General features: G+C 45.6%; 1 protein-coding gene across 2 annotated transcripts in view; it reads right to left on the bottom strand.

Moving 5' to 3' along the window:
- ADCY9 (adenylate cyclase 9) overlaps nt 1-18906 on the bottom strand; it is a 108883-nt gene that overhangs the window by 7286 nt on the left and 82691 nt on the right. Inside the window, exons 3-9 of one of the 2 annotated variants that reach the window (XM_064478400.1) lie at nt 17149-17253; nt 16013-16230; nt 11953-12055; nt 10928-11136; nt 7596-7755; nt 6580-6665; nt 2327-2368 (exon numbers count right to left, since the gene is read on the bottom strand). In XM_064478400.1, coding sequence (XP_064334470.1) covers nt 2327-2368; nt 6580-6665; nt 7596-7755; nt 10928-11136; nt 11953-12055; nt 16013-16230; nt 17149-17253 — 923 coding nt within the window. Of the gene's footprint in view, nt 1-2326; nt 2369-6579; nt 6729-7595; nt 7756-10927; nt 11137-11952; nt 12056-16012; nt 16231-17148; nt 17254-18906 lie in introns of both variants that reach the window. The other variant, XM_064478399.1, reaches the window with a different exon arrangement.

An 18906-nucleotide genomic window follows, 5' to 3' on the forward strand; every position in this document is an offset into this window, starting at 1 on the left:
TTGAAATGGAAAAGAGGGATTAGATAACAGAGAAAAACAGAAAACAAAGACCAGTCATGGTCCTAAGCAGCTAAATGTGGGATCTGATAACATTTTGGTGTATTTCAATGCTGTTTAAAATCTATGCCTAGGATGCAGGTGGGGCGCACTAGGAGGAGGCACCAAGGGGGTTTCTGGGCTGCTGGTGATGTTCTGTTTCCTGGTCTGGGCAGCAGTTAAATGGGTGTGTTCACTTGTGGAACAACTTCCATCGTCACTTTAATCCTCCTTCCCAACATCTAAATGTCCACAGATATTTAATTTTTTAATTTAAGAAACAAAAAGAAAATCACTCATCATTAGATCGTAAGTATTACATGTCTTACTTTTCTCATATATAATGAAATACCTAGCTGTAGCTGTAAGATGTATGCAATTTTACATAACAAATGGAAAATGAAAACCACAGTTGATTGCCAGATTGTGCATTTTAACAGCTGCAAAATTTGGGTACATGTATCATTAATTAATTTCTTTTCTATTGACAACTGAAGTTGCTGATGAACTTTCAATATTATCAATCACTCTGATCAATATTTTGGGTCAAGCAGCCTTAACCAAATGCTGAATTATTTCCTCAGCAGATAAGCAAAAACCACCTTTAACGGTTAAAGGTGATGAATATTTTTATGATTTTTAAAAATAGATTGTCAAATTACTTTCCCAAACTATTGCACCATTCTGAAAAGTAATGAGGCATGGCAGAAAAAGCATGGCCCGATAGTAAAGGAGGCCAGGGTTTAAAACACTGCCAGTGACTAGCTGTGTGTCCACAGGCAGGTTCCTTAACTGCTCTGGGCTTTGGTTTCGTTATCTGGAAAATGGAGATATGGTCACCTACTGAACCAGGTAATTCCCTGGATTAAATGAACCTACACTAAATACCACCATCATTTATGAATGCGCCACACCCTGGCCTGCACTGTTCACACTGTAACATTTTGAAAGTACAACGCAGAAGATCAAAGAAAATTGTGCAGTTATGTAATTGTGCGATGACTTTGGTAGTAACCATTTATCTTCTACTACACTTCCTCTTTTGTGGGTTTTTTTGTCTTTCATCTACACAGATTTTAATTAGCTTTTTAAATAACAGTCCCATAAATCTTTTTCTCAGCCTGATTTTACCACTGCACCCACCCCACACCTCAGTCAGTCTTGTGGGGGGGGGTGCACATTTGGTTCTATTTATTATTTGTAAGATCAGAAAGTTATCTCTGTCTTAGAGGCTTGAGAACTCCTTAAATTTTTTCTAGATGTTTATATAGCTTTATAAACATCTTTAGATTTTTAGAATTTTTAGAATTTTTGACTATAATATACTTAGAATTTATTTTGATGTTTATAGTAAAGCAAGGGTACATTTATTATTTCAAATTTCTAGTCATTTAAAACGGTTTAAAATTTTTTTTGGGGGGGGCGGGGGAGAGGTAATTAGGTTTATTTATTTATCTGTTTTAATTATTATTATTATTTTTTAATGGGGGTACTAGGGATTGAACCCAGGACCTCGTGCATGCTAAGCATGTGCTCTAACACTGAGCTATTCCCTCCCACTGCGGTCAAAATATTTTAGGGAATAAAATAAGCACTTTACTTTGATTTATGAGATTTCTTTTGTGACATGCTAATGTCTTATATAAAATTAAACCAAATCAAATACAGGAATCCCCTGCTTTTTGAAAGTTTGCTTTTCACCACTTAACTTTGACCAAAGACCTACATTAATACCTGTTTTTGCTAATGAAAGAAATCTGAAGAGGATTTTTGCTTTTACCAAAAAAAGGCGAAAAGCAAAAATAACGTCCAGCATTTGTCTGGCAGCCAGGGTTAGAGGCAGCATCACCCCGAGCAGCGGGAGCCACACCGCCAAGCTCTGTCCCCAGGAACCATGCTCGGCATCTCAGCATCAAGCCGCACGGCTCTGAACTGTGTCTGTGAGCATCTGTGCTTCACCTCAACTTACTGTGTGTATCCGGTAGCAAGCTGTGTCTGAAGGTAATTGCTTCCTCGTTTCCCGGCTTAGGAAAGATGTCATAGGAACACTCCACTTGCAGACAGCAGGAGAAACCTGCACACGTCTTAACCATCATTTCATTTTCCCAATAAGGTATTACAACTATGACTCAATAGTTCAAGAAATAAATATTTTCCACTTACTCTTTTAAGAACACATACATTGTTCTTTTGATTCAGGATACAACTGTTTTCAAGAAGCTTAGCAATAATCAGTAATAATATAGTTACTCTCATTTACTCAGATATAGGCACAATGTTAAAAGCTTACCTGAAATTCTGTACTGCAGCAAGGTCTGAAACTACTATGGAACTGAAATTAAAATGCAGAAAACTATTGTTAGGAAAAGCAAAGAAGGCATTATACAAAGCAATCTGAGAAGAGTTTAAACAAACAACTTTGTTTTATTTTTTTTACATAGAGATCAAGTTAGACAGTTAAGGATAGTAAATTTTCATTATAATTTGATACTGCATGTTAATGAAGGGTAACAAAATGGTAAAGACGATGTAAAAGCCTTTATATCAGCTACAGAAAGTAGGTACAACCATCAAAGAGCAACATCAAGAAAAGAGTCTCTCAGGCATTCATTTAAGGTCTTATCCATGGTGTCCTACAGGCTGGAAACTTCAGTCATGTTCAAACAGCAATGTCTGCTGACAAAGGATCAATTTCAAAAGGATCTGCTGGAGGCGCTGGCAGATCACTTACTGGAGAAGCCGGACTCTGCTATTGGTGGCACCCAAAGCAATCAAATCCCAGTTTTAGGGCACTGAAACCATCCACAATTAAAGAGCCCTCTCTCGGTGTTAGGGCAGGTACCCGAGACATGCAGCCCCTTCCTCCCCACATGCTTCACAGAGTCCTTTGGAGTCATGTCACACCCAGCATCCACTTGGGCCCACAAATTGACCACCGACTTCCCCACCTGGGGAAGAGCCCTGACGCTCGTCCCCCAGACCCACCAGCCTTGCTCCCCACAAAGGGGGACCCTGCAAAGCATCTGTGAGCAGCTCTCCTTTGCAGTAAAGGCCAGTGAGGGCTCACAGGGGCTTTTACGATTACATGAGGCAGTAAAATGACTTTACAGAGAAGGAAAGAAAAACAAGAGCTGCACACAAAATGTGAATTCTAAGACTTTATGTCCTCTCCTTGCCCTGTCCAGACGTGACGGTGACACTACTGTAACCCACGTGTCTGTCTCCTCCCAAAGCTGGAGGAGTCCCCTCCCCTTCAAGGGAACTGAGGTTCTGTTTTGCTCTCCCCACGCATACCCTCCCCTGGTTGGGCATAGCAGTGATGATGGGTGGATAGAGGTGTACTGGTTCAAGCAGAAACTCAACCGCCTGCCCTATGTCAAGATCTGCTGTGGGAATTCCGGGCAGAAGCCCATGGACAGGTGCCCCATCACTAAGGCGCTCGAGATCCACAGGGAAACAGCCCTCACCAAGGGCTGAATGGCACTGGGCATAGCTGATGACACTTGTGATTGATCTAACAGGTTAAAAGGTGGATTGTTGAATTTCATGCTCTTGGGAAAGAGCTTTATAATGACCATAATTCCAGATGGCCACAACTTCAGAAAGGAAAAAGGACACTTTGTTTTGCTTAAAGTCATTTAACTATTCATTAAATTTCCTCTCAAATGCTGAATGGCAGTGCTGCTTCAAATTCCTTTTGATCTTAATTGGCAGAGAATTTGAATATCTTTCATGTCATTATTACTTTATTAATTACACTGAGGAAGGATACTTACTCTGTCCATTACTGACCACTGCTTTGGTAATACCCAAAATATACTTTGGCGATTTCATTTGATATCCAGACCAACTGAACCATTTCCAAGCAATGGTTCTCGGCAACAGTAATACCTCCCAAGAGGACATTTGGGAAATGTTGGGGATCTCTCTGGTTGTCATAATAATTTGGGGAGCCAGGAATATTAGATGTCATGCCAAGCACAATGAAGAAATGTCCCATGTAACTTTGAAATATCCTGCTGGCCTAAATCTACTGTAATTATAAATAAATAGTTCTCTAATATGTGCTAACATGAAACATTTTTATAAGCAGTTACACAAAAAGTCCAATATTTAGGAGATGTTGGTTACAGAAACAAAAGCTTCATAGCTTTAAGACATTACCCTGAAATTTTTGAATAAATTACTTACTGTGTGCACTCTGCTATCCAAGCTATCATTGTACTTCCAACAACATATTTGGTTGAAAAGGTTAAAAGCCACAAAAGCAGTTGCAAATGTGCAACAGGCAATTTCAGACTCATTTTAACAAACTAAGAGCCAAACGTGACTTAATCAGCAGAATACATGAAGGTGGGAGCCCTGCTGGACTTCATGGACAAAGGATGCTCTAAAGGTAGCACACACACTGCCATCCTACAAATTTTAATTTTTTAATTTTCCTCAACACAGTGGTAAGAACAGATTCTGTCCCCAGGAGACTTCCATGGAGCTCCTGTTTTCTTCCCCACACTGTCAGTGATGGGCTCTGAGTGCCATCTGAGCACCAGGGATGGGACGTATTCCTCAGTACGTGGAAGGATTTCAAGATAAAAGATGCTTCCAGGGATTCGCCACTGCCCTAACATTTCGTGTCATAACGTGGAGAATTGTTCTGACATGATATTTATGAAGGAGGCCCAGGTCACTCGCAGGACTATCCTACTTCTTCATTTCCTCCACTTCAACTACCTGTAATCTGTCTTGGTGTGTTCACCCAACTCCAAAATGGTGAGAACCAGCCACCTCTTTTCATTTTGGGGTCACCTGACCTCTGTTACTTCATTTTCTCTATGGTCTCCTACGAAACAGCTTCTGGTCCTACTTTCTAATATTCACACCTCTTTGCCGTATGTACAGTTGGCCCTCTGTATCCACAGGTCCTGCATCTGTGGATTCAACCAACCTCAGTCAGATGGAGAATGCTAGGGGAAAAAATTCTAGAAATTTAAAAAAAAGCAAAACTTAAACTTCCCACATGCTGACAGTTATTTACACAGCATTTACGTTACATTAGGTAGCATAAGTAATCTAGAGATGATGTAAAGTATACAGGAGGGCGTGCATAGGTTACACGCAAACACTATGCTGTTTATAGAAGGAATCTGAGCATCCTCTAATTCTGGTGTACGAGGCGGGGTCCTGGAATCAATCCCCTGTGGATACCGACTGTGAGTTCAAGCATGTGACTACGGCATGATGTGTGCTGGGGGTGGTCACCCGAGGATGTCTACATGCAAATATATTATGGTATTAAAATTAGTTTGTCTTTCTTTCCGCTGCATATTATTCTTTGGGCATGTCACTGAGCTGTTGACTCTATGTGGGCTGAAAGCTATTTCATGTTGTGACGGTAAATATCTGAGGATGTTGAGGCTGTGAGTGCAGATGGGGAAACGCAGTGACAGGTATGACTCCACAGCAAAAGGCAACAATCCGAGTGAAAGACGGGCAGAGGATCTAAACAGACATTTTCCACAGAAATGACCAACAGGCACATGAGAAAGTGCTCAACATCACTAATCATTAAGGAAAAGCAAATCAAAACCACAATAAAATGTCACCTCACACCTGTTCTAACAAGTGTTGTGAAAAAAGACAAGAAATAATAAATACTGGCAAAGATGTAGAGGAAAGGGAACCCTTGTGCATGGTTGGTGGGAATGTAAATTGGTGTAGCCATCCTGGAAAACAGTGTGAAGGCACCTCAAGAAATTACAAACAGAGCTATCGTGTGATCTGTCAATCTCACTTTGGGGAGTACATCTGAAGGAAACAAAAACAGTAACTCGAAAAGACATCCTCACCCCTACGTTCACTGCAGCACTACTTACAGTAGCCAAGATGTGGGATCAACCTGAGTGCCCATCACTGGATGGATGGATTGAGAAGATGTTGTATATAAACAATGGAACATTATTCAGCCATAAAAAGAAATCCTGCCATTTGTGACAACATGGACAGACCTTGAAGGCATTATGTTAAGTGAAGTAAATCATACAGAGAAAGACAAATACCGTATCATGTCATTTATACACAGAATCTAAAGACAAACAAATAAACAAATAAATTCATGAACTCATAGATACAGAGAACAGACTCATAGATACAGAGGCAGGGATGGGAGGTGGGTGAAATGGGTGAAGCTGGTCAAAAGGCACCAACTTCCAGTTATCAGATACACAAGTCCTGGGGAGGTAACGCGCAGCACGGTGATGACCGTTAATAACACTGTACTGCACATTTGCAAGCTGCTGAGAGCACAACTCTTAAAAGCTCTCAACACAGGAAAAAAAATTTTCATGTGGTGACAGATGTTAACTAGACTTACTGCGGTTATCATCTCACAATATACACAAATATTAAACCATTATGTAGTACACCTGAAACTAACGTGTACAGGTCGTTTAGAGCTCAGTTAAAAAGAAAAGGAAAAGCGTGGTGAAGGAGACATAAGCTATGTCAGGAAAGGTGCGGGGGGTGCGGCCGGGAGGGTGTACATACCTGTCCGGGCACAGGGACACGTAGAGCAGCAGCAGAGGCCCGGCCCCGACGATGGTGGCTAAGGAGGACCTCATCCAGGAGCTGAGCTGGCAGAAGTTACAGTAGTGCACCACGGAGATCAGGACAGCCGAGCCCGTGAGCACGGTGGACTGCAACGAGGGCAGGCCGGGTGAGGCCCCCATGCCACCCCGCTCCGCCCTGCAGGGCCCCCCGCCTCACCTCCTCCTGAGGACCCCGAGAGCAAACAGCTCCCTCACCTACCTGTCATTCTGTTTAACAAATACCTGGTGGTTTCAAGGACAGGTCATAAATCATTAGATTAACTACCCAGAGATTTGGCTACGAGTCTCACTGGTACTAAAATGCCTCTCCAGGTGTATGGAAATCGCACACGTCACCTTGGAGGAGAGGGCAGGGAGGCTGCCCACCATGGAAACAGTTACCTTCAAAAACCCTTCCTTCGGGCACCCTGCTGCATGTCAGTGGAAATGAAATTCAGTGTTAAAGTATCAAATGCAGTCACCTGGTGGTTCATGCTATACTCACTGGCCCCCAAAATATAATCTTCCACAGCAGCATTAATTCACTCCTTTTGAGGTTTAACTTGGAAGCTCCTTCCTGATCAACAGCAGCTGATCCAGGGGCCAGTCACCTGCTTGTGCCGGGTCTACAGATGAGCACAGTATCTTGCGTCATTTGGAAACGTGGGGCAGATGCGTCTTTGTAAAACGCATAAGAAAACCACTGATTTGGAACTTGGTAAACACCAAGAGAGGTTGGAGAGGACACAGCCACCGGGGTGTCTCCCCTGGCAGGCCCCAGGCTGACCTCCCTGCCTGCTCCTCTGTTCCAGGCAAGGCTTTTAAAAAGACAAGCTCAAGGAAGTGACGAAGAGTTTGTACCTCTGTAAGGGCTGTATTTAAACTGATCCCAGACCATCAAACTTACTTTTATTTTAAAAAGTGATCAAGGAGCCCAGAAGAGCACAGACACAAAACTGCCAAGGCTTTACTTACGTGTATGTTTGTCTCAAATTCGGAGGTGATGTGTGAATAGACCGCGAGAGCAGGAAGGGACACCAGGATGGCCCCAATGAAATGGCGCGGGAGCCAGCCGGCTATCCACTCCAGCAGGCGCTTGGTACAAGCCATCACGTCCTCCAGGAAGAACACCATCCTGCATAAGGTGGGGAGAAAGGGGAAACAGGGTGTCTACGGGTGGGTCAGCCACCACGGAAGATGTGGGCAGGGAACAGCCAGCCAGAGCTGTTCCCAACTCTCCCCTACGCTGTGGCCACGGGCGTGGGTGGCAGGCAGAGCCCCAGCCTCCCTCACTTTTGGTCAATGGCAAGTAAACTGGACTCATTTAGCTCTTCACACCTTATTTTGAGGTCACTTGCTGCATTCTGAGATGTGCCCATCAGAGACAAGCATAACCTCTGTGGTCTAAACGGAGCATGTAAGAATCAGACAGCCTAATACCAAGAGGCCCCGAGAAAGGTCACCGGTCACCCGCTACTGCCTGCTTCTGGGGCGGGCGGTCTCAAGTGGGTGGTTCAGGAGGTGTCCTGGAATTTTGTGGGGCCTTTCTGTTGCCTCACTGACTGAGGGTGCTACTGGCATCGAGTGGGCAGGGGCTAGGGACTGGCAATGTCCCGTGATGTACAGTGAGGCTCTGCCCTGTGCCCCATGCAACTGCCACATGCCCCCTAGACACCCACGGAGGCGGGAAACCTACTGACAGTGACGTCAGCCTAGAGCCTAACTGCGTGTCATTTACAAATAGAAAGTGGTTTCTGTGTGGTGGTAACATACACCGAATTTTCCAGGAATGCACCTACTGGGTGAACCAGACAAGAGGACCCGTGGTTTTGTCTGGGACATCACCAAGGGCTGTTCAGCATTTCAGAAATCACGTCACAGGCTCCTGGGACTTGTGCCACCAAACCTGCACACCTGTAACAGTCTGCACTTGGAAATGTCACAGTCCCAGCGAGCGTGCGCACGAGGGCAAACAGCTGACAAACCCGAAACAGCTTCCCGGGTGTCAGTGCCCTACCATGTCTGAGATGAAGCACTACATGTGTCTTATTTTAAGTGGCTTTCTTGACGTGTCTCCTTCACATTGGCATGACAGCATTTCACTGATGGCTTTGGGAACTGTGAGTATACGTGGGCTACATTCGAGGGCAGTGATGTGGCACAGAAAATGCTTTTCATGGAGAATGGGGAGCTGGGTGTGTGGTGCTGAGGACCGCTGCTCTGCAGGAAGAATCCCCGGATGGCCAGCAGTGGGAGACAGAGGAGAGGACACTAGGGGGTCCCCTCGGGAGGGAGACCCCCCCCAGAGTCCCTCTCTGAAGCCAGCCCCCTGTGAGAGTGGAGCCAGTACAGGCCTGGCTTCCTCACCATCAAAGGCACAAAGTCCCAAAGTCAAGGTCCCCTGTGCACCCAGCGTCCACGCCTTCAGTTCCACAGTGTAGGTCTGGAGCGACCTGGGATCCCAAACATGCCCTCAGCAGGGCAAGAGGAAACCACTCCCCACCCCCCAAGCCTGCCCTTTCCTGGGCTTTGACACCCCAGGGAAAGTGAACTTTTGACATCATACTAGGGGCCCAGGCAGGAACGCAGTGGCCTCACTCAGAAGGGGCCTGCAGAGATGTGGGTGCGCCCGGCACAGCCAGGCCAAGCAGCCGCGTGGTCCTCTGCAGTCTCTCACCTGGCTTAGGCCAGATTCTTCCAAATTGGATCCGAAGAACAGGGAACAGTCATGTAAAGGTTTTTAAGAAAAAGTATGGAGATGACTCTTGCCTTGCAGGGATCCAGAGCCTTATCCCATGTGGGCCCCGTGTGGGTCCTGTGCCAGGCGGGAACCCAGGGCTGGGTGGGGAGGGACTGCACGTGGGGACTGGCCTCTCCTTGCGGTGACAGAAATGTTCTAAAATCACATGGTGGTGTTTTTACACAATTCTGTAAGTTTACTAAAAACCTCTGAATTGTATCCTTATGAGTGAATTTATTGTATGTGAACTATATCACAAAAAAGTCAGTTTTAAGGAGAAAAAAGCAGACTAGGGGTCAGAGGATAGCTTGCTTGGGTCCCTTTGGGTGCCGCCAGGCCCAGGGCAAGCCCAGGAGAGGGTTGTACTATGGAGGAGTCACCTGCTGTGGGCAATGCAGCTTGATTCCAGTGGGGAATTTGGGGAGATGGCGAGGACGCCCCTTAGAGTTCTCTCTACTGGGAGGAGGGGCGAGGGCGGAGCCTCTGGCAGCCAGAGAAAGCTCTGGGCAAGCAGCTGAAGGGATCTCAGCGGGCAGCAGGGGGTTAGCATGGGAGGGGGCAGGCGTCCAGCTTGTCCACTTCAAAGGGAGGGATCTTCTGTTTGGAAGCCTCAGGGCCAGACCTGAAGCTATGGTCTCCTGTCCTGGGATGTTGGGGAGGAGCAGGAACTCAAGGACATGGCCTTTCTCCCCATTTCTCTCTGATCCCCAGTCTGGGGGCAGTTATGGGGTTGGGGGAGGGCGCTGCTGGGCTGTCCTGCTGAGCGACAGGGCTTGGGGGTGGGGAAGATCTGGCGCAGGGACCCGGCATGGCATCCAAAGCAGGAGGTGGACAGTATAGGCGGTCTGCGTGCAGGTGAGTGGGGGCCCTGTGCAGGGTCCTGAGGGCCCAGCTTCCCTGCTGTCTATTCAGACACTCTGTCCAGTTTTAAATGGGTTGTTTCTTTATTATTGAGCTCACATTCTAAACCTTAGACCCTTGTCATGGATGTGATCTGCAAATACCCTCTTCCAACCTGTAGGTTCTTTCACTTTGGGGTAAAAAGTGCTGATGGTGTTCTTAGAAATATGAGAGTTTTCAACTTTGATGAAGTCCAACTTACCTATTTGTTCTTGGGTCACATGTGCTTTTCCCGTCATCTCTAAGAAACCACTGTCTGGTCCAAGCTCATGAAGAACCAGGCCTGTGATTTCCTCTGAGTTTTATGGTTTCCCTCTTCCATGGAGGAGAGGCCTTGCTGACGTGCTGGCAGCCCGCTACCAGGTGTCCCCTATCCACCCACCTCTTTTCTTTTGCTGCCCTGCTTTCTTATTCCCTATCTTCCCACTTTCTCTTTTTAAGTGTCTGACCTGGGAGCTCCAGGGACTCGCTGGTGGCATGGGGGCTGCAGAGGTGCCCACTTGTGCTGAGGGCCAGGGTCTGCGAGGGAGGAGCCTGAGGGTGGGTTGGGGAGGGAGGAGAAGAGGACCGGCCCCTGAAATGTGCTGAGGGAGACAGCTGGCTGTTCTGCCAGCAGAGGGAGCTAAAGGCTAGGAGCTGGGGAGCCGCCCTACAGGTGGGCCTTTACCTGATGGAGACCACGAGAGACAGCACCTCCAGCAGCAGGGCCGCACAGAAGACAGCCAGAGCAGCCGGTGGGGGCGGCGTGGAGGCAGCCCCATACTTCAGGAAGCAGGTAACAGAGAGAATCAGAAACACTGTCGTCGACAGAAGCACATCCAGGAGAGAGCTGAAGGTGGGACTGGCAAAAGTCTTCACGGGAGAATTCTTTATAACCTGTTTGGGAACGTGAACAGACATGGCTAAATGAACACGGAGTATAATCCAGCAAACGCTGGCCTCCTCTGGACCAGGTACAGGGTGAGAAGCGCTTCAGGTGGGCCATCTCCCTGCTGCTACCCTACATAATAGTGAGGATACTAAGGCACAGAGAAGTGAAGAAACTTGCCCAAGATCACACAGCAACTGATTACAAGCCAGTAAATTCTCACAGTCACGTGACATCCTGAGCCTGAAAGATGAGTTATTGGCAGACAGAGTCAATGACTCTGCTGCTGTAGGGGAGTCACATGAAAGCCAAGTACTGGAAGCTTCCACTGAATGCTGGGTCCCAGGTTCAGGGTGGGTAAAAGCTGGCTTCATGACAGAAGCAGCAGGCGGGGATTGGAGTAGCAGCAGGTAACTGGTAACAGGGACAGCAAGAGCCTGCTCTGGGCCTGGCTCCGCACCGGGTGTGGGGCAGCCATGGAACAGCGCCCTTGGGGAGCTTGCGGCCCAATGGTGAGGACAGAAAGAGAACAGAGAACGGGGGTGGCTGGAGCAGCCCCTCCGCGCTAGGCTTCCAGGAGGCCTGGGGAGGTACCCACTGCAGAGGAAACGGACAGGGTTGTTGTAGAAAGACGGGGTTTTCTCCCTCGTGGAGATAAATTCACAGACAGGTGCAATTTGGGGCTTATAGACTGCGGCAAACCAAATGAGGCTTCATCTTCCCGTCACTCAGGAAAACAGAAGGGCCGCCACAGCACAAGACTAACCGCAACTACTCAGTGAGGATGACGCCCATCTTCAGTGAAATTACAAGGAGACACGCACCTCTGCCTGGTAGCTGGTCCTGTAGGCTCTCTCTAGCTCCTGATCCAGGAAGTTCAAGCTGAACTGATTAATAGGTGGCTTAAAAAAATAATCTTTCATCAGGCTAGAAGAGACAATAAATGCAGTCAACCAGTGTGCAGCACAATCATTGTATTTATTTTATCAGAAAATCAGTTACCTGAATGCCATCTGTGAAGCATGTCACAAAAGCTGTACTAAATGTCACTACATAATAGACATCGCTCGACTGCTCCTTTTAGAACACATCTCTGGAAAGTCCTTTCTGCTTCTAAACATAATCACATCTTAGGTTTCACCCCCACTGAAGAGTGCCCATTCACCACAAATATAACACCCAGAATTAGAAGAAGGTGGCAGCATTTTTGTTCTCGAGGACCAGCAATCTCTGTACGGAGGGTTCTTATGTTGATTTGTAGGCTTCCTTGCAAACATAATTCAGAACCGGCTGTCCTGTCACTTGGAGAACTGACAGTAATTACCCCTGTCAATGCTAACAGGTTGTTATCACAAAATTGTGTTTATAGTTGGTATAATTTTGGTGCTATTGTCATATATGCAGATTGCGTGTGAAACTTGAAAAATGATAATGCTCAATGATTTTAATGGCAGAGAAATCAAACCTGCTTTACATGACTCATCCGTTCTTTTATGGACTGCTAGCAAATAGTCGTATTCTTCTTATACTGCAGAAAATTACTACAAATGTAAGTGAATGTTAACATGATTGCAGAAGGTAAATCTAGCTGTGGGATGGCATCTCTCTCCCTCACACAATAACTACTGGAAGTAAATCAGATGAGATATGTAAAGGGCCTGTCATGAGCCTGTAGACACACAGTAGGGTTCAGGGTACTTATACTCCCTCCTTTCCCTGCAGCAAAGTGGAGACTCTCTTTTCATGTTAAGTGTTCAGTACCTTACTAGATTCTCATTCTCAGAAGAGAGAAAATTCTGTCTATCCTCCCTTCCGCTGAGGAAGTGTGGACAGAGGGAAAAACAACAAAGCAGCTATACGGAGCAGCTATACGGAGGGCATGCAATGGCCTCATTTTTACAGTCAAGTAGCAGGATCCACACAGCTATCAGCTGTGTTGCTCACCAAGATTAACATCAGGAGGTTTCCCCTGGGAACAAAGATTAGTTCCTGTTGGGACCAATCCTCTCTCAGATAACTATAAACTCTGGATAAAATATAAAAACCACTCCCAGAAGGCACTGGCAATAGACCAAAGTCGTAAGAAAATGGAGGATAGCTACACTTAGAACAAGCTGAATTTCTCATGTTTTGTTCTTTTTTTTCATTTTTGCCTCAAGAGAGTGATTAGTCAGTACCATGTGTAGGATGGCTAAAACTCAGACAGAAAAGCTATAGTCTTAATAGTTTGGAAACAAGAAAATAGAGTTTGGCATGCCTCCAAATGGAAAATGAGGCTGGATATCCCAGAGGGAGAGAACCAGAGAAGGGGAGCCCCAAAATCTGCATATAAGCTCTGCTTGAATCTTTGGCTGACCCTTGAAATACACATGTGCATGCAGATTCCAAGCAGCCTGATTAGGGCTGAAAGAACAACTGCTACCCACCTCAGGAGAGACAGTTTGGTGTTTAGGTTCAGATAAGTTTACTGTCTGCTGAAACAAACAAAAAAATCAATACTCTTCAAAGGAATATAACAGAATCCAGAGTTTCTAAGCATCAATGCAACAATGTGCATAACATAATCCAAAATTACTAGACATACAAAGAAACAGGGAAACACGATCCATCCTCAACAGAAAAGTAATCAATAGAGATCGACCTGAGATTACTGACAGGTTGGAATTAGAAGTTGGGATTTATAATGTAAGTAGATGTGATATATGTGACAAATACAGTGTAAGGAATTAGAAGAGAGTAATGGATCTATACAGTTATAAAGTTTCTACATTCAAAGTGAGATGATACAATATTAGCTATAAGAAGACTATAAAAATATAAGGATGCCTAGAACAACCACTAAAAACAAAATAATGCAAAAACGTATGACTAAAAAGCAAATAAATATATTAAAATATAATTAAAAGGCAGAGATTATCAGAATGATTTAAAAACCAAGACCCACAAGAGATGTATTTCAAATATAAAGACCCAGGTTAGAATTTTTTTTAAATGGGAAATAACATCACATGCAAACAGTGAGAATAAGAAGGCTAGAGTGACTATATTAATACAAGATAAAGCAGTCTTCAAGACAGAGAATTATTAAGCACCAAGAGGGACGTTTCAAAATGATAAAAGGATTAATTCACCTGGAATATGTAATACTCATAAATGTGTATGTACATAAAAAAGAGTTTCAAAACACCTGAAAGAAAAATTGTCATGACTAGAGAGACGTAGACAGTTCCACAACCATAGCTGGAGATTTTAACATCCCTATCTCAATAACTGATAGAACAATAGACAAAAAAAGTAAGTAAAGAGACAGATGATCTGAACACGACTGCCAACTGCCTGGACCTAAATGAGGTTTATGGATCACAACATTCTGAGAATGCAGAATATGCATTCTTTTCAAGTGCACATAGTATGTTTACCAAAACAGACCACATGTGAGGCCACAGAACAAGTCTCAATAAATGTAAAATGACTGAAATCACATAGTGTATGTCTTTGACCACAATGACATTAAAGCAGACATTAATAACTAACATGCCTAAATACCATTCTTGACTAAAAGGTGCCAAGGCTCTTTGGAGGAACAGCTGATTCCTTAGCTGGGGCAGGGAGGATATAAAATGAGCCTGGAATATCCTGTTGTGATGGGAAGTAAGAAATCGCTGAAAACAAAGATGGAGCCATGTCAAAAGGACACAGGAGCCAGCCTGAAGGGGGGCCCCCCAATGGCCAGATTTGGGACAACTAGGGCATCAAACTGTAATGAGGACAGTGATAGATTATATCCTGTTAAGTAAAACAGGACTCTGAGAATTGATGGACTCATATAGCCACAGACGGATAGATAATGTAATAAAAGGGGAGGGGCTCTTCTTTACTAGGGGATGCCAGGTGCCCAATGATAAATACACAGTCAGTGCTGAAGCAGGAAAACAGCCATTTTGACAAAAATAGTAAAGACTGTTTCAGGCAAGAATCATCAATGGAGAAAAAACCTAGGGAAGTCTGATGAGGAATGGGATATTTACACAATCTTAAAGTATCTTCCCATAGACTGCTTACTGGTCACAGGGAGAAAGCAGTGACTACAGATTGGAGAAGTCAGCAACACTCGCCTGGTTGATCAAAGTCACCATCCCTGATGAAGGACAAACAGGCACCATGTGCCTCTGGATCTGGTGCCTGAGAAGACGCATCAGTTTTGTGGGATCTGGACAGACACACAGCCTTGATGAAGTCATGAGGAAATGTCACACAAATCCAGCTTCAGGAATGTTTTATAAGAAAACTGGGCATTTCTCAAAAGTGTCAATGTCATGAAAGATAAAGAACGGCTGAGAACTGCCCCTGATTTAGGACGACTCAAGAGGCAGGAGAACCCCATGAGGCAGCATGCGATCCTTGACTGGGTCCTGGACCAGAGGGAGAGGAAGTGTTATCAGGGACATGTGGGACCAGCCGACAAAACTAGAATGTGGACTGTAGACTGGATCAAACATCTCATCAACGTTAAGCTTCCTGAATTTGGTAACTATGATTATATAGAAGAACTTCCTTGTTTTCAGGAAATAGAGTTTTAAGGAGTAGAGAGCATGATGTATCCAACTTACCGAAAAATGGTTCAGAAAAAAATTTCAGAGAGAGAGAAAGAGGGAGAGAGAAGAGAGTAAAACAAATGTCAAAATGTTAAAAGTTGGCAAATTGGGCAAAGGGTATAAAAGGAATTCTTTGTATTATTCACACAACTTTTCTGCACGTTTCTAATGACATTAAATATAGCAACACATGGACGATGGAGGGCGTGGGAGGTGAGGCGACTCAGGACAGGCGGGAGCCCCCCCACCCCCGCACGTCCTTGCTGCAGTGCGAGGGCCATGCTCTCACCTGTCCTCCTTGATGACGTCCACAAAGTGGGCATCTGTTTTCTCCCGAATGTTCTTGAATCTCAGCGGAAGGAGAGCCGACTGGTCCAAGCTCACGCCTGCCCACCTTCCCTTCTCCTGCAAGATCTCACACAGGGAGGTCTGGCTGTTGGTGAGCTTCTCCTCGGGGGGAGGACTCAGCAGTCCATTCTGTGTCTTGGAGCTGGGCCCTCCAGAAGCCTGCAACAGGATGAGACACGGGGGAGTAGACGCGTGGGCTGAAGCTCCGACCTGACTCCACCCGGTGAAGCCCATCAGGCTGCACCGCACAACTCAGCCCACACCTTCTAATCTCTGCTCTAGTCCCAGCGCTCAGCCTCTCCACCATCCGCTTGCTTCTCCCCTATCCCCCAGCTCCTCAAAATGCACCTCCCAGGCCTCCAGGGACCAGGAAAGGAGCTTCTTAGGAATTGCCAATAAGGAGGCTGGGGAGACTGAGGAAGAGCTGAGGCTCTTGGAGTTTAATGACCAGAGAACCCGTGTTCCGGGGACTGGGGGGCTCAAGGGAGGTGCAAGCGTGGATCCAGGGAAAGGAAATCCAGAGCTGTAAGGGCTGCAGCTTAAGAAGGGGTGACTGGCTGTGAGTGATGCAGACTAAGTCTGCACCCTGCAAGTCCGTGGGCAGCCCACACCAGGGTGCAAGATGATGGATTCAAACCTCCCTGGAGAGTCAGCCTTCAGAAGCTTGCCTGAAGACTTCTGTGTTCCATCTTTACTCTGATCTCCCCTCCAGGCTGGGTTCTAGTTCCAGGTGAGCCCTCTCTGCACTGCCCTGGCCACCAGCCCTAACCCACGCCCCTCCTCCCATCCTAAGGGTCCCCTCTTCTCTTTCCATGTCCACATCCTAGTACCCCTTGGGTCCAGCTTCTGGACCCACAGACCTTCCCTGACTCATCTCACCCGCCTGGGAGGCCCAACCAGGTTAGCATCCACCCTGCTCTCTCTCAGTCTGTTCAAAGCCCAGAGGACTAGAAGGTATGGAATGGTGCCACCCAGAGGGCTGCCCCTCAGAACTGAGAGGCTGACGGGACAGGAATGTCGCCTCGGATGGGGGCAGCAGGACGGGCACCGACAGGGACGACTGCCAAGCCCGGGTACCTTGGCGCTGTTCTTCTGCTCCTCCTGGCAGCCGTTCTGGACCGCCCCGCCTTCCGCGCCAGCCTCTGACGTGGGAGCAAAAGTGATTCCACATGAAGGGCAGGTCTACGAGAAAAACACAGATCACAGGAACTCACTCAGAAAACACGGCCTCACCACGTGATTGCAGCCAGTCCGCTGCTGTTGCAATTTGCTGCCACACAGAACAGTCCAACCAAACGGGAGGCTTACTGATCCCCTCGGGATGAGTCAAAAACAAACCGGCACCGTGAAAATGGAAACATAACCGCACAGAGATCTGAATGTGAATGTGCCCTAATAGTCAAAAAGCAGAAACAACTCAAATGTCCATCAGTGAATGAATAAATCAATACAATGGGTACATCCACAGAATGTTGTTTCACTCAGCTGTCAAAAGGAGTGAGGCACTGTCACATGCAACAACATGGATGAACCTTTAAACCCCGCTCCGTGAAAGAAGCCAGACACAAAAGGCCACATACTCTGTGATTCCATCTGTATAAAACATCCAGAAAAGGCAAATTCACAGAGATGGAAAGGAGATTAGTGGTTGCCAGGGGTGAGGGAGATAAGGGAATGAGGAGTGACTAACAGGTATGGGGTTTCTTTTGGGGGTGATGAAAATGTTCTGAATCTAACCATGGTGATGGTTGTACAATCTTGAGAACCTACTAAAAACCACCGAATTATATACACTCTTCAGAGGGTAAATTATGGTATGTGAATTATATCTCCATAAAGTTGTTGTCAAGCAAAAAAACCAGCCACTAACACATACTCTAACACTAAGCCAAGGTTCTGGAGCTCTCTGGGAAGGTGACCTGTTCTTATAAAACAGGCAGGACCATCAGAAGGACTTGCTTACAAACCTAGTGATTCTTAGACGTTTGCAGGAATTAGCTGACCTAGAAAAGACCAGGCAAGACTCGATACTGACAGTACAACACAGGGAATGGAGCCAATATCTACAGGAACTATAACATTTCAAATTGTCAATCACTATACTGTACATCTATATGTTTATATATAATATAATATTTATATATTTATATATTATATTATATATTATATATATTTATATATTACCATACATTTATATATTATAAAGCAACTATGCTTCAATTAAAAATAAAATACTGACAGGTATAGCAGAAAGGGCAAGGCTTTCATTTCTCACAAACCAGGGTTCAAATCCCTCCTCGATTTCTCACTAGTTTGGAGAGTCCTGTTCAAATCACTTATGTCAGTTCTCTCACGTGTGAGAGTGGTAACGCTGTTCTGGAAGACACGTAAGGATGTAAGGGGCACACACGTAGACAGCCGAGCATCGTCCCCAGCACACAGTGCATCCTTAATAAATGTACTCCTGTTATTAATGTGAGCCAGGAAAGTAGTAACTGTCAATGAGACAGCAACCGACGGCATCCAGGGGAGAAGACCAACTGCAGAAGGAGAGGCTCATGAGGCCTCAGAAACAATTTCCTAGCATAAGAATCGTTAATCATTGGACTACGTTGTAAAAGGCTAGATATCACTTCAGAAATTTTAAATAAATGTCACTTAGCGCCTGAGGGCAAGGATATAACCCAGGTCACATCCCAAGTTAGATCTCAGGCCTGCACTGCATTACATAAAAGAAATAAAAGCTCTAAAGAGTTGTGCAATTTGGGAATCTGATGCAACGCACATGTGAAATGTGAGCACTCGTATTCGTTCAAAAAGTGAAAACACCCACAC

Source organism: Camelus dromedarius, chromosome 24 (assembly GCF_036321535.1).
Source record: "Camelus dromedarius isolate mCamDro1 chromosome 24, mCamDro1.pat, whole genome shotgun sequence".
Classification (NCBI taxonomy): Eukaryota; Metazoa; Chordata; class Mammalia; order Artiodactyla; family Camelidae; genus Camelus; species Camelus dromedarius.